Source organism: Thermobia domestica, chromosome 13, assembly GCF_964235325.1.
Source record: "Thermobia domestica chromosome 13, izTheDome1.hap1.1, whole genome shotgun sequence".
Classification (NCBI taxonomy): Eukaryota; Metazoa; Arthropoda; class Insecta; order Zygentoma; family Lepismatidae; genus Thermobia; species Thermobia domestica.
In genome coordinates this window covers 10,832,619-10,846,260 of record NC_137466.1, presented here as the reverse complement: position 1 = coordinate 10,846,260, position 13,642 = coordinate 10,832,619, and the positions used below count along the sequence as shown (strand labels likewise).

At 41.0% G+C, this 13,642-nt stretch overlaps 1 protein-coding gene across 1 annotated transcript in view; it reads left to right on the top strand.

Annotated features, from left to right (window-relative positions):
* LOC145669117 (uncharacterized) overlaps positions 1 to 12,434 on the top strand; it is a 126,543-nt gene extending 114,109 nt beyond the window's left edge. The window contains exon 4 of the mRNA XM_081737458.1: positions 12,074 to 12,434. Coding sequence (XP_081593584.1) covers position 12,074 — 1 coding nt within the window. The 3' untranslated portion in view covers positions 12,075 to 12,434. The remainder of the gene's footprint in view (positions 1 to 12,073) is intronic.
* Positions 12,435 to 13,642: the final 1,208 nt, after the last annotated feature.

Here is a 13,642-nt window from a genome sequence, read left to right as displayed (position 1 = left end):
TAACAAAAAAATCTAATATAGTACCTTAATGAAGTTTGCCTCAGAGGTTTTTTTAATTTCCCAGAATCCTACTTTCTCCTAGCTAGAAGATTACGGAAATCATTCATCCCGATAAGCTATCACTCAAGCTTATTTCTATCTGAAACTAAATTTCCATACTAACTACGGTCATCACTGAGAGCCAAGGAATTTCTCCCTTGCTTTAACCACCATTTAGGTTACTATCTCAAGAAAGCCTATTTTTTTTAAAAAAATAAGAAAAATCTACAGCCATCACTCAGTCCCCAGAGAACTTAATTCTCCGTCATTCGGTTAGCACTCAAACCGATCCCTAACAGATAGGAAAGTTAAAAAAAGATCTCCAGGCGAGGCAATGACCTAGACCAACGACGTTAGGCTTCTGACAGACAAGATTCATTCCCAACTTCCGCACAATGCAATCATCATCATCATCGACCGAAGGTTCCCCTTCAAGAAGAAGGGAGGTTTTCTTTTTAGCACAGTTGCTACTCTTTCCTTGTGTTAGATTTGTCCTGTGTTTTCGTGTCATACGTCTTGTGTGTCTGTGGTTTAGGCTGTAAGTGATTCCTCCTGGTAGTGCATTGTGTTTCGTCTAGTGCACTTTATATATATATATATATATATATATATATATATATATATATATATATATATATATATATATATATATATATATATATATATATATTTAATTCTTTATTTACTCTTTTCCCTCTTTCTCTTTTCCTCCTACTTTTGATATAAAAAAGGCATAAACTGTGTTGTGTGTATTGTTGTGTTACTTGTTTGTGAGTGGGGTGTTGAGTTCTTCTCTGTGGGAGAAAGTGTGTATTTGTTCTGGAGTGTGGAGTGATTCTTTAGGGTTCTTCTTTGTAAGGAAAGATGTGTTAGTTGTTGTATTCTTCTTAGTGTTTGTGTGTTTGTGTTAGTGCTACCTATCGTCCCGCGTGGAGTAGGCAGGAAATTAGGCGATTACTGTTTCTATGCTGGAGATAGTTTGGCATATAGTTTTCTGTGAAAATGCGGGAGTTTCTAATTTTGCATGCATATCTGTTGTTGAGTCTTGAAATTTCCTGAGATAGTGGGTTTATCCCCGCCTGCCAATATAGTTCTTCTTTAGATGATTGGAAAAGGTTGAGAGTGATTCGTAGCCAGTATCTTTCTGTCCTAACGAGGTCTTCTATGTTTTTCCTGCTGAATATTTGGTGTCCATACAGGAGAATTGAACGGATGATGGTCTTGTATATATGTGCATTTTGTTTTTCGTGGTCAATGGTGCAGTTTTTAGCTTATCTCTTGTTTTTAGGGCAGCTATTTTAGCTCTTCGTTTTGTGTTCTTTATGTGTCCGTTGAGATTAAGTAGTCTGTCAAAAGTAATTCGAAGGTATTTTGCTGTTTTGGAAGGGAAAATGTGGGTCCTGCCCAGCATGATGGTTTTAGCTAGATCCCGTCTAGTTCCTCGTCTGTTGAATAACGTAGGAGAATCTGCGTCTTTTTGGGGTTGATTGTCAGCCTCCATTTGTGGCACCAGTTGCTGAAGTTTTGGATTTCTTGTTCGAATCTTTTTAGTATGTGTGTTGGGTTTGCCGCTGTGGTCCAGTATGCCGTGTCGTCTGCATAAGGGCCATTTTGCATTTAGAATTTTTCCTCAGGGGGGTTTCGTTTACATATAGTATGTACAGGAGGGGGGCAATTGTGGAGCCCTGGGGCACCCCTTTTTCAAGTTTTATTTCATGTGAAAGTTCCCCATCCGCCAGCACACGCGTGCTTCTGCCCCGGAGAAAGTTATGTATCCAGCGAACTGTGGTGGAGGGTATGTCTAGATCTGTGAGTTTAACCAGCAGGCCGTCGTGCCATACAGTGTCGAAGGCGGATCTAAGGTCCATGAAAATGCCCCCTCCCCTCTTCTTGCTAAGAGTGGCTTCGTTAATGTCGTTTTTGAGTCTCACTAGTTGGTCCACTGTGGAATGCCCCGGTCGAAAACCTGCCTGCTGGTTAGACAGTTGGAGGCTTTGCTGGAAGTAGTGATGAAGTCTGTTAACTAGAATTTTTTCTATGATTTTGGAGAAGGTGTTAGTTAATGAGATTGGCCTGTAATTTTCAGACTTCTTCGCATCTTTTCCAGGCTTGGAGATCAGAATTAGGTGGGCAGTTTTCCAGGTAAATGGCACTATCCTGTGCGTATTGTGGCAGTGTATAGTCGAGCGAGGGCTTCGTGAAATGCTGGTAATGCTTTCTTGATATGTATTGGTTGGATCTGATCTGGGCCCGGGGATGTATTTTCTTCTTTTTTATGGCTGCCTGAATTTCTCTAACTTCAATGGAGGCCACAAGCGCCCTCTGGTCAACCCCTGTATTGTCTGTGTGCGTCCTGTGCAGTAAGATCATTGTGGTGGCTTATTGTCGCTTTGATATGATCTGCGCGCTCTTGTATGTTCCGATGTACCTCTTCTATGATTGGGGATTCTGTGTATTTCTTTTGTATTTTATTTTAGAAGAATGTGCATTTTTCTGTTGGTGTGGAGAGAAGTTCCCCGTCAATGCAGGTTTCCGTGTGTTGTTTGTTATTTTTGTTGCTTTGGAGCATTTTCCAGAATTTGCTGATATTTGTCCTGTATGCCTCTGCCAGATCGAAGAAGAACTTTTCAAAGCGAGCCTGTCGGAACGTTTTAATATCGTTCGTTATTTCTCTTCCCAGTTTGTTTATCTGATTTTTGATTGCTTCTAAAGGAGTGTTGTTGTGTAGACGCAGGTAGTGCCTTTTAAGTCGTATTTTCCTGATTATTTCTATTGGCAGTATTTCCCTGTTGTTTTTTTCTGGTGGCGGTTGGTACATGCTTTTCATCTGCGTTCTGGATGATTAGTGTGAGATTATTATTTAGTGTGTCTATGCCTTCAGGGGTGTACATGTGTTGTAGATGTTTGACTGCCCCCTCTATTTCTGCCTTGAAGGCGTCCCAGTCTGCCTTTCTGTAAATTTTGAATTTCTTGTTCGGAACAGGTGTGATTGCCACATTTTGTAAGTGGATTACAATTGCTGCATGATCAGTCCTGAAGGCAAAATCTCTTTTGGTAGTCGGATTATGGATACTTAAGTTCCCCGCGGTGCTTATTACTACGTCTGGTTTCGTATCTACTTCTCCAATGCTTCCTTTGCGAGTGGGGCCATCGATATGAACTTTCATTAATGAGGCGTTTGCTAGATATGGGAAGAATTTTTGCCATTATCGGTGGTAATGGGGTCCCTCATGAGCCTGTGCTGGCTATTTAAATCCGCTGCTAGGATCATGTTATGGGACTTTGCCAGATAGTTCAGGAGTGGGAAGGAGTTCTCTATGTTAGTATCCGGGGAGTTATAGAGGGTGGGTATGGTCAGTTTATATTTCCCTTGTATTTCTATGGCAAGCGGGGTGGTGATTTGCTTCTGTATTTAGTGGGGAGGGTGAGTGCTCTGTGTGGAATGACCTTTCTTACGAATATGGCAGTGCCCCCATCAGGGGTGTCCCGATCTTCGATTTTCTCTATGTGCTGTGAATCCCACTGAGTTCAGTTTCACGCTGGAGGTGAGTTTCGTTTCATTCAGTATGATGACGTCGATTTGGTGGTCATCTGCGTAGGTGCTTATTGCTTTGATTTTGTTTCTGATCCCCCGTATGTTCACATATAGTATGTTTAGTTGGGTAAGATTTCTTTCTCCACTTGTATCTTTATAGGCTGACTTCATGTTCTTGTTGTAGCATGTGTTGGTCATGTAGTTTGATTTGCATGTGCTTTACTTTCTGGTAGTTAGTGTAGGAGGTATTGGTGATGTTAAGGTGTCTTTGGGTTGATAGTAATATGTTTAGTCTGTCGCAGAAAAAAATGTTCCGAAGCAATATTAATAGCTTCGTTTATCGTTGATATTGTCGTTGTTTTGTAGCACAAAACGTGCAGCCACCCATTTTCTGATTTGTAGTGTGGCCTCAGCTAATTCTTGTTTGATGGTGGCGTGTAAGACACTGTTAGTTTCTTGTTCTCGTTCTACCTCAGGTTCTTCCCTTTCTGTCAATGTAGCATTTGGCCTGTGTGCATGACTTTGGGGTGGTTTAGGTTTTTCCCCTCCCGTGTTGCTGGTCTGTGGAGCGCCGTTTATATCAGTTGCTAGAATTTTAAGCTTTCCGTGAGTTCTGGAGTGTTTAGGGCGTTTCGGGCATTGTGCCCCTCCAGTTCTGTGTCCCTCTTTATTGCAGGTAACGCACATTAAGCGCTTTCCTGTTTGCGGGCAGGTGTGGTCCCTGTCATATTTGTCCCCACATTTGTAGCACTTTTGTGCTTTTGCGCATGTAGTGTATTCGTGATTATATTCATAGCATCTGGGGCACTGTGCTGGGCGCCCAGAGTTTCTGGAGGGCTCGACTTTAAATTCTGGAAGCCGATGGATACTCCATGTGTAATAAGGGTGTTTATCTGCGTCGGGTCTTTCGAAAAGAGACGTAGGAGTGGGATTGGTCCATCGTCATTTCTCATTCTAACAATGTTAGTAAAGGAAATGCCTCTTTCTGAGAGCTGTGCTTTTATTTCTTCAATATTTGATTCCGTGCTTACCCCTCGTATTACACACGTGAAAGTGGCCCTAGTGTCCATTTTCTTATGGCGTTTTGCTGGTTGTCGTTCGTTGTCAGTGTCCCATTCGGCGCTGGGTCCAAAGTCCCTTGGGGCATATATAGCGAGGAAACGTTTTTTTATCTTCTATAGTTTTGAAATTTAGTCTAAGTCCGTTTGCGCTGCTGATGTTGTATGCGTTCACTGCGATGTTTGCTAGCCTGTTCTTAATGAATTTTTCCAGCGTTAGAGGGTCTTGGAACTCCCTCTTAATGTTGTAAATTATCACTGGGTGTATGATGGTCGCAGCTGAGCTGTAGTTAATCTGTGGTGTGGTATTTCCTATTGACTTTGAAGGCGATTTCTCTGGCTGGTAGTCTTTCTTCTTCTTCTTCTACTACTTCTGCTGCTTGCTGTTTCTATAGAATCGTGACTCTGTCCTGCACTGGTGTCCGCTCATTGGTCGGGGGGCTTGCCATAGAAGTCCTCTCATTGATCGAGGGGCTTGCCGCAGGAGTCCTCTCATTGGTCGGTGTGCCGGGCAGTGGTGTCATTTCATTGGGCAGGAAGCTGACCAATCCCGTGCTTTCCACTGCGACAGCTCTTCTCTGTCCCTGGCTGCCAGGGTGGCCTCTGTCGGGGGAAATATCTTCTTCTGAGGGTTCGGTGTCGCTAGTGTAATTATCAGTCAGTTCTGCTTCTGTGTAGTGTGTGTTCGTTTCTCTGCTATGTTTCCGTTCGTGATGTCCCACGTCGTTTTCTACTTCTTCGTCCGAGTACCAGGGTCTTGTTTGTATCTCCTGTTTCCTTGGGCGCTTCTGGCCTAGAGTCTCTAGTGTGAGGGCCTTATCAGGGCCATTCACGTATATTATTGTTCCTAAGGGTGCTTGGGGTTCGCGGCCTCCTGAATTCTGTTGTGTGGGGGAGCGCTCGCTCATTGGCAGTGATGTCACTTGGCTTTTGCTGATATCGTTAATTCTGACCAGAGTCTTCGTTGCTTGCTTGCTCTGGTGCTCATCTGGGGGGACACAGCTGCCTCTTCTTCTTTAGTCTGTTCCCTCTGGGGTATGGTTTTCCCACTGTGGTGAAACTCCCAGAAGCTTTGCCTTCTTACTTCTTGTATGGGAAGAGTGGGGTATTCTTGACTATCAAGTGATGGCCCTGTTCTTTGGCTGGTACTAGTTGACTCAATAGTGGTGCTTGATGTTCGTTGCTTCCCAGTCCTCGTGCTTGCCTTCATTTACTTTTCCTTCTTTAGCGACGGCAGGTTATGAGGACGGCCTGGTGATCTTCTATAGAATGTATTGCTTTGTCTGTATAATTGTGACGTAGACATTTTATTGTTGGTAAACATATATATATATATAGCTAATTGAATTTTGTTTTAATTTGTTTTTGCGTGTTGGTCTAAGGTCTGGGGGTAGTTAGGGGGGTCCGTGGAGTATATGGTATGAGTATATGGTATGTGGTGTGCGTGTGTGTAGACGGAATCAAACCCCTTCGTTCGCACCAGTAGGTATCCAGAGTTAAATTGCAGGTGTGTTCTAGCCTTTGTACAGTACCTCCCAGATCGCTGATGGTTCGAGTCACCCCAGACTGTCGGCAAGGCCTGTTCGTACACCAGTACCAGTGCGTATCTTAGTGCTGGGAAGGTCGAGGCGACTCAGGACAGCAGACGGTCTGCGAGGTTGTCATAGCAGTCATACCCTGTTTGTACTTACTTTTTTCTTTTTATTTTCTTTCCTTACCTTTTTAAAATTTATTTTATTTATTTTTTTTATAATACGCTGCTATTAGGCGTGTAGCTCGCTTCTCTTATCCGAAGATAACCATATGAACCCTATACTATCCTACTTTCGTTTACAACGTCGCGATAGGATATTCCACTGAGTATTTTTGGTAAAAGAATTTAGCTGTAGGATTTCAGCGGGATATCCTATATAGTGACACTAATCTGTGCAAAAGCCGCGAAATCGCAGGAAGAACCATAAACGCGTCCGTCCGTTATGTTAGAGTACCTCTGAATCACCAGCCGCACAATGCAATGGCCCCCTTCACTTATATATCCTCGAGTGACCATATCCTTCTTTATGCTGTTTCTTATTTTCGCTAAAAAGAATCCGCAAAAAATCTTTTGTAACCGTCCTTACCCTCTGGAATTTTCCATCGCATACTAAAAAAGCTATATATAAAAAACTTGAACGTATAACGTTAAGCACTAGAAAAAACATGAAGAATACACAACGAAGCATATATATATGGGTGGGTGTGGAGAAGAATGGAAAGAATTAGTTGGGTCGAGCGGAAAACGAATGAGAGAGTGTTAGAGGTGAGAAAAGAACACTTTTAGATATTATTAGGAAGAGGAAGAGAAACTGGTTGGGACATTGCCTAAGAGGAGATTGTATCAGGAAGGACGTCATAGAGGGTATGGGGTCGGGAAAGAGAGGGAGGGGGCGAAGGAGACTTCAATTAATGGATGATATTAAAACAGAAAGATCATACGCGAAGACGAAGAGGTTAGCGAAGGACCGTGGAGCATGGAAGCTTCTCAGCTGCAGCAAGTGACCTGCCAATAAAGGCAGAATACCTATGATGATGATACTATAGAATATATATAGTATAATATATTTTGGCCAGGCTTAGCTCTAAACATCTAAACTGCATAATTATAATTCACTATTAATTTAATATTAATATATACAATAAGGGTGAAAACTCGTCCTTACATAGCACTCAACAAAAACTAAAAAAAGAAAAAAAACCTCTAAGGCAAACTTCATTAAGGTACTATTTTAGATTTTTTTGTTAGGCCAGAGAAACCTAAGTGATGGTGTTCTCTTTGGAATGAATAACCGTCTTTGGACTGAGTGATGTCCTTTGACATTTCTGGTTATTCTTAATTCTTTTTGGAAGGAAAGTTGGAGTCAGGTCTTCCTGATAGGTTTAGGGTAGGACTGAGCTGTAAAGAGATGACTGATGAGTGAAGTCTGATTAGAGACTGATAGGATGTTGTTGTGCTTGAGCTTCAAACTTAAGAGACAGGGCTCCGAATCTAAAGAGCCCTGAATAAGATTTCTTTCGCTAATTGGAGAATTCATTTCTTTAATTTATTCTGATTTAATTACTGAATAAAGATTGTTCTTTACCCTGGATCTGGTTACAAGTTCTATTGAGAGGTATTCACCTGAGTGGGTTGGATTTTTTAAAATTAATATTTATGTTAGTGTTGCTAATAGTTATTATCTCCTAGAGGAGTCTGAAGAGACGTTAGAAGAGACCAGCGATAGAAGTTAAAATTAAAAAGGTGGAAGGAAATACTTCATAAATTGGGGGCTCGTGGCATGATTTTTAAATATTAGACGAAAGATAACGACCCACCTCATAATAGCAAGTAGTAAGAAGTATTTTATTCAATAGCAGTAGTTTATGTTATTAAGATCTGGCAGAGTAAATAAAGTAACCATGACAAGTACAATAAGTTTAGAAGAGCTTAAGAGCGCTCTGGGATTAGAAGAAAGTGAGGAGACTAATGTGGCCAATATATTAGAAGAGATTAGGAAATTAAGAAGTTCTAGAAGTATCGAGGGAACAAATGAAACAATTTGTAATTGTAGAAAGCCAGAGGAAGTGATAGATATTAAACTATCAACACCAACTTTTTCCGGTGAGAAGAATCAATGTCCCTTTGAATTTCTCGATTTTCTCGAAGAATGGGCGAAACAGAAGAACGTGCCGGAGAAAGATATTTTGGACTTAGTACTTCCTAAAGTGTTACTGGAAGAACCAGGGCGTTGGTTTAAGTTCAGAAGGCCATTTGAAAACTAAGCCGAATTCAAACATAGTTTTCTACAGGAACATTTCAGTTTTGATTATAATTCTGAGATTGAAACTATGATATCAAGTAAGCTTCAAAAGCCGGATGAATCGTTAGCAAGGTTCATTAGAAGTATGGCAACCCTGTTTTTAAGGCTCAAAGACCCACAGACGGATAAGAACAGATCTTAAAAAAATAATAGCAAAATCCCACCCAAAATTTAGGCCATTTTTACATGGGAAGAATTTTGAATCGTTGAAACAACTTGAACAGGAATCATTAAGGATCCAGTCCTATCTTCTAGGAGAATATAACTACATGCGGCAGGCGAGTATTAAAAACTCAGATTACTCTCATGCTATTGCAGCCATCAATACTAGAGAAAGAATAGAAAAATCAAACGCGGCCCAGATAGCAATTTCTGCCTTAGATCCGGATAAAGTAAATAGGTCAGGTAATGAGAGAAATACACGTCAAATTAGTCAAAAAGGTTAAAAAAAGATAGTGCAATGCTTCGCTTGCAAGATATACTATCAAAAAGCTATGAATGTCCAGATAGGAAAAGAAAGACAGGAAAAAGTGAAAACGTATCAGCCTCAGTTTTAGATAGAAGTAGAATAAACAGGGAAAAAGTTGAGCCCTGTTTATTTGGATTTTTTTACAGGAGGAAACATTATATGTGTTTAGACAGTGGTTCTTGCATTAGTTTATGTAATACTAAGATAGCAAACCAATGGAAGAAAGCGATGCTCACTACGAAGAGAAAGAATTTGAAATTTCGTTGGCTAGTGGCCATACAAAAAGTGTTGCAGTTATAACTCCAGTTTTTTGTATAAAGTCTAGAAAGATTAAGCACAAATTCTAGTTTTGGGAGATTTAAATATTCCCCTCATCTGTGGAGCAGATCTGATGCAAAAGGTTGGCATATCTTTACACTTGAAAAATGGTGGGTGGAAATTCTCAAATGAGAATTACATAACTCCTTTTGCTAGACCAGATAGGACAGAGGATGAAAACAGGTCAATATACAGTTACCAACGTAAGCGATTTAGACAGTAAAAACAATTTACGAGTATGTTTGCAAATAAACGAGCGTCGAGATAGGCGAGAGAATATTCGTGAACAGAAAAAAAAGAAAGTGGGAGAAAAAATTCCGAAGCGAAAATTGTCACTTCACTAGGTCAGTCTAGCGGAACGAGAAGAATAAACAAAAAATCATATGGTTCTCGTAGACTATATCATTGTGCTTACTAGTTTCTCTTTGGTCTTCATGTTTCAAATGATGATGATTGTCGGCCCCCTTGGCAAGGGGCGGCCTTACACGTTTTTTGACGCTTATAACAAACGGATGCACCGTGTTCCCGCTTCCGGCATATCGCACATACTAAAATTTGATCTTCCGTGGGTGTAGCCTGCTGAGTGTTCTGGCCTTGTCCCTGTTTCTATTCTTATTCCTCCTTCTGTTTCCCTGATTTCTGTTTTTCGGTTGGTTTCTGTAACTTGTCTGCGCTATCATCAGCGATAATTCTGTTGTTTTATTGGCCAAGGTGGATAGGTCATGCTGCGGAGGATTTTGATCGTGGTGGGGAACGGTCTTTGGTTCTTGATTTGTGGTCTGATATTCTTGAGGATTAGGTTGAGAAGTCGTTATAGATGGATTTGATTGATAGGTATTAAATTGTTGTTGTAATGTAGGTACATAACTATGCATTTGTTGCATAACAGGTTGCGTCTATATAGGATAGGTATGGTGGTATGACTGTTGTATAGGATACAACAGTTTTGATTCAGATATATTTTGCGGGTTAGGTATATGATTTTGGCCGTATAGCATGTGCAGTTTTGCTTTCTTTTTCTTAAAAGGTCATTGTCGAATTCCAAGGTGTTTAATTTAGTCTGCAGGGCGTCTACTGTTGCAAACCTTTCTAACGCTATCTTGTTAAGGAAATCCCTCTGTAATCCCAAGGATAAATGATGGATCTTTTGTTCTTCTGTCGCTTCCAGTAGTAACTGCCTGATTGCTCGAAGTTTACGCAAAAAATATGAATTTATGAACTCATCTATTCCTTGTTGGACTTCGAACTCCTGTTCCGCCTTATACGATGGGATATTCGACCTACTTAGTGCAACTAATTTAGATTTTAAACCTTCATAGGACATCGTTCCGAATTGATTTTGGTTTTTATCTGCAAAACGAGATCTAGTGCCGTGTCCTGTAGATATATCGGTAAAATTTCCTTCTTCTTGTCTGGTGATCACGATTGCATGGTTGCCATATGACCAAACAGCATGAAAAATCTGTCCGGATCCTCATGCACGTGTCCCGAATACTTCGAGAAATGAGGTATGTTAAAGGATATATTAGACGCACTCTATGTCATATTTGTATCATTTCCTCATGACTTATCTGATCTACTTTCCGGCATAAATCGCACGTGGGAAGAGTAAAAGAAAAGAAGGGAGGGATAGTGAAACTTGGATTGATTTTGATACTGACCTTATCAGTGCCCGCTAAAAAGTTAATAAAAAGAGCGTCCCGTACAAAACTCCAGTGCCTATCACCAAGGAACGTTTTATGGGTATTGTCAATAATGAACCGAGATTTTATTCCTTCACCAATTTTGTTATAAAATTAAGACTTGTGTTTACAAAAGTTCTAACAAAGTGTCTCTATAATAACCAAGGGGTTTGCAGGTTATAATGTTCTGTAGGGTAACCCCTTAGCTTCATTGCAGGCTCCAGGGATTAGTTGTGGTTAGGATGGCCCCTTCGCTTTATAAAGAACCTCCAGGGTTTAGGATAGGTTACGATCAGTTGGTCGACTGATGCCAGGTCCCACGTTGGTTGAGCTTTTATCTATCCTCTTCGGGTCCTTTCGTGAGGTCCGTCTTCTCTCGGCTTTCCTCAGTCTTCCGTGTCTGTTTCTCGTCTGCTTCACTGTTCATAATCAATAACACGTGTTGTGTTGACATGTGCTTTTGTCGTGATGTGGGGATCCTTACAATATGCATATATACAGGGCCGGATTTAGGGGTGCACGGGAGCACATACACCCCTTCACTGTAGAACTATATAAAATGACAGCCTAGCAGTGAAAAAGCATCATTTTCAGAAACTTTCTGCTGCCATATGTCCGTTTGAGGCTTAAAAAGAAGCTTAGTTTTGCAAAAGCAATAGTTTAAGTCGATTTTCTGAAGGTTGAAGGAAAAGGATATAAGATAGGATATATATAAGATAGCGAGAAAGAGAGCGACCAAGGCACGTCATCTTATAAAAACCTCCCTCTTACAAACGCATATCAAAGTATAAAACTGTAATTCTTTCCTTAAGTTACTGCTATTTTGATAATTACTAGAGTGTCAAGTAAAATTTAGTTCTATAACAATTTTAAAACACATAAGTATGAAAATTGCTTCCTTCTTTTCTCTCCACTCCAAGCATTCCATATTAATAACTATTTCTAATACTTGACATAGGGACATTGACATATCCGATCTAAGATCATTCTTTTCTTGAAAAGATATCCTTGATGAAATATGATTGGTTAAACTCTGAAACCGAGAGATTACGTGTATTTCTGTAATGTGATAGGCAAGGCGTATACCTAAAATAATTATACTAAATTTGCAAATTTCTTTACTTTCTCCTTATCAGATATCTTCGGACCTGAAACTACTCTCCATCATTTGACTGACAATAATGATATTAGTACTGTGTTTGGTGCTTCGACAGTTAACCAGTTTGATGATGTCAATAGGGTTTTGGTGTTTGCAGCCACGCCGCCAATGATTCGAACAGTTAACCAGTTTGATGATGTCAATAGGGTTTTGGTGTTTGCAGCCACGCCGCCAATGATTCGAACAGTTAACCAGTTTGATGATGTCAATAGGGTTTTGGTGTTTGCAGCCACGCCGCCAATGATTCGAACAGTTAACCAGTTTGATGATGTCAATAGGGTTTTGGTGTTTGCAGCCACGCCGCCAATGATTCGAACAGTTAACCAGTTTGATGATGTCAATAGGGTTTTGGTGTTTGCAGCCACGCCGCCAATGATTCGAACAGTTAACCAGTTTGATGATGTCAATAGGGTTTTGGTGTTTGCAGCCACGCCGCCAATGATTCGAACAGTTAACCAGTTTGATGATGTCAATAGGGTTTTGGTGTTTGCAGCCACGCCGCCAATGATTCGAACAGTTAACCAGTTTGATGATGTCAATAGGGTTTTGGTGTTTGCAGCCACGCCGCCAATGATTCGAACAGTTAACCAGTTTGATGATGTCAATAGGGTTTTGGTGTTTGCAGCCACGCCGCCAATGATTCGAACAGTTAACCAGTTTGATGATGTCAATAGGGTTTTGGTGTTTGCAGCCACGCCGCCAATGATTCGAACAGTTAACCAGTTTGATGATGTCAATAGGGTTTTGGTGTTTGCAGCCACGCCGCCAATGATTCGAACAGTTAACCAGTTTGATGATGTCAATAGGGTTTTGGTGTTTGCAGCCACGCCGCCAATGATTCGAACAGTTAACCAGTTTGATGATGTCAATAGGGTTTTGGTGTTAGCAGCCACGCCGCCAATGATTCGAACAGTTAACCAGTTTGATGATGTCAATAGGGTTTTGGTGTTTGCAGCCACGCCGCCAATGATTCGAACAGTTAACCAGTTTGATGATGTCAATAGGGTTTTGGTGTTTGCAGCCACGCCGCCAATGATTCGAACAGTTAACCAGTTTGATGATGTCAATAGGGTTTTGGTGTTTGCAGCCACGCCGCCAATGATTCGAACAGTTAACCAGTTTGATGATGTCAATAGGGTTTTGGTGTTTGCAGCCACGCCGCCAATGATTCGAACAGTTAACCAGTTTGATGATGTCAATAGGGTTTTGGTGTTTGCAGCCACGCCGCCAATGATTCGAACAGTTAACCAGTTTGATGATGTCAATAGGGTTTTGGTGTTTGCAGCCACGCCGCCAATGATTCGAACAGTTAACCAGTTTGATGATGTCAATAGGGTTTTGGTGTTTGCAGCCACGCCGCCAATGATTCGAACAGTTAACCAGTTTGATGATGTCAATAGGGTTTTGGTGTTTGCAGCCACGCCGCCAATGATTCGAACAGTTAACCAGTTCGATGATGTCAATAGGGTTTTGGTGTTTGCAGCCATCCTGTCTCTATGATACGCCATTATCAGCAGCAGTTGATGATGCCCAAGGGGTTTGGTGA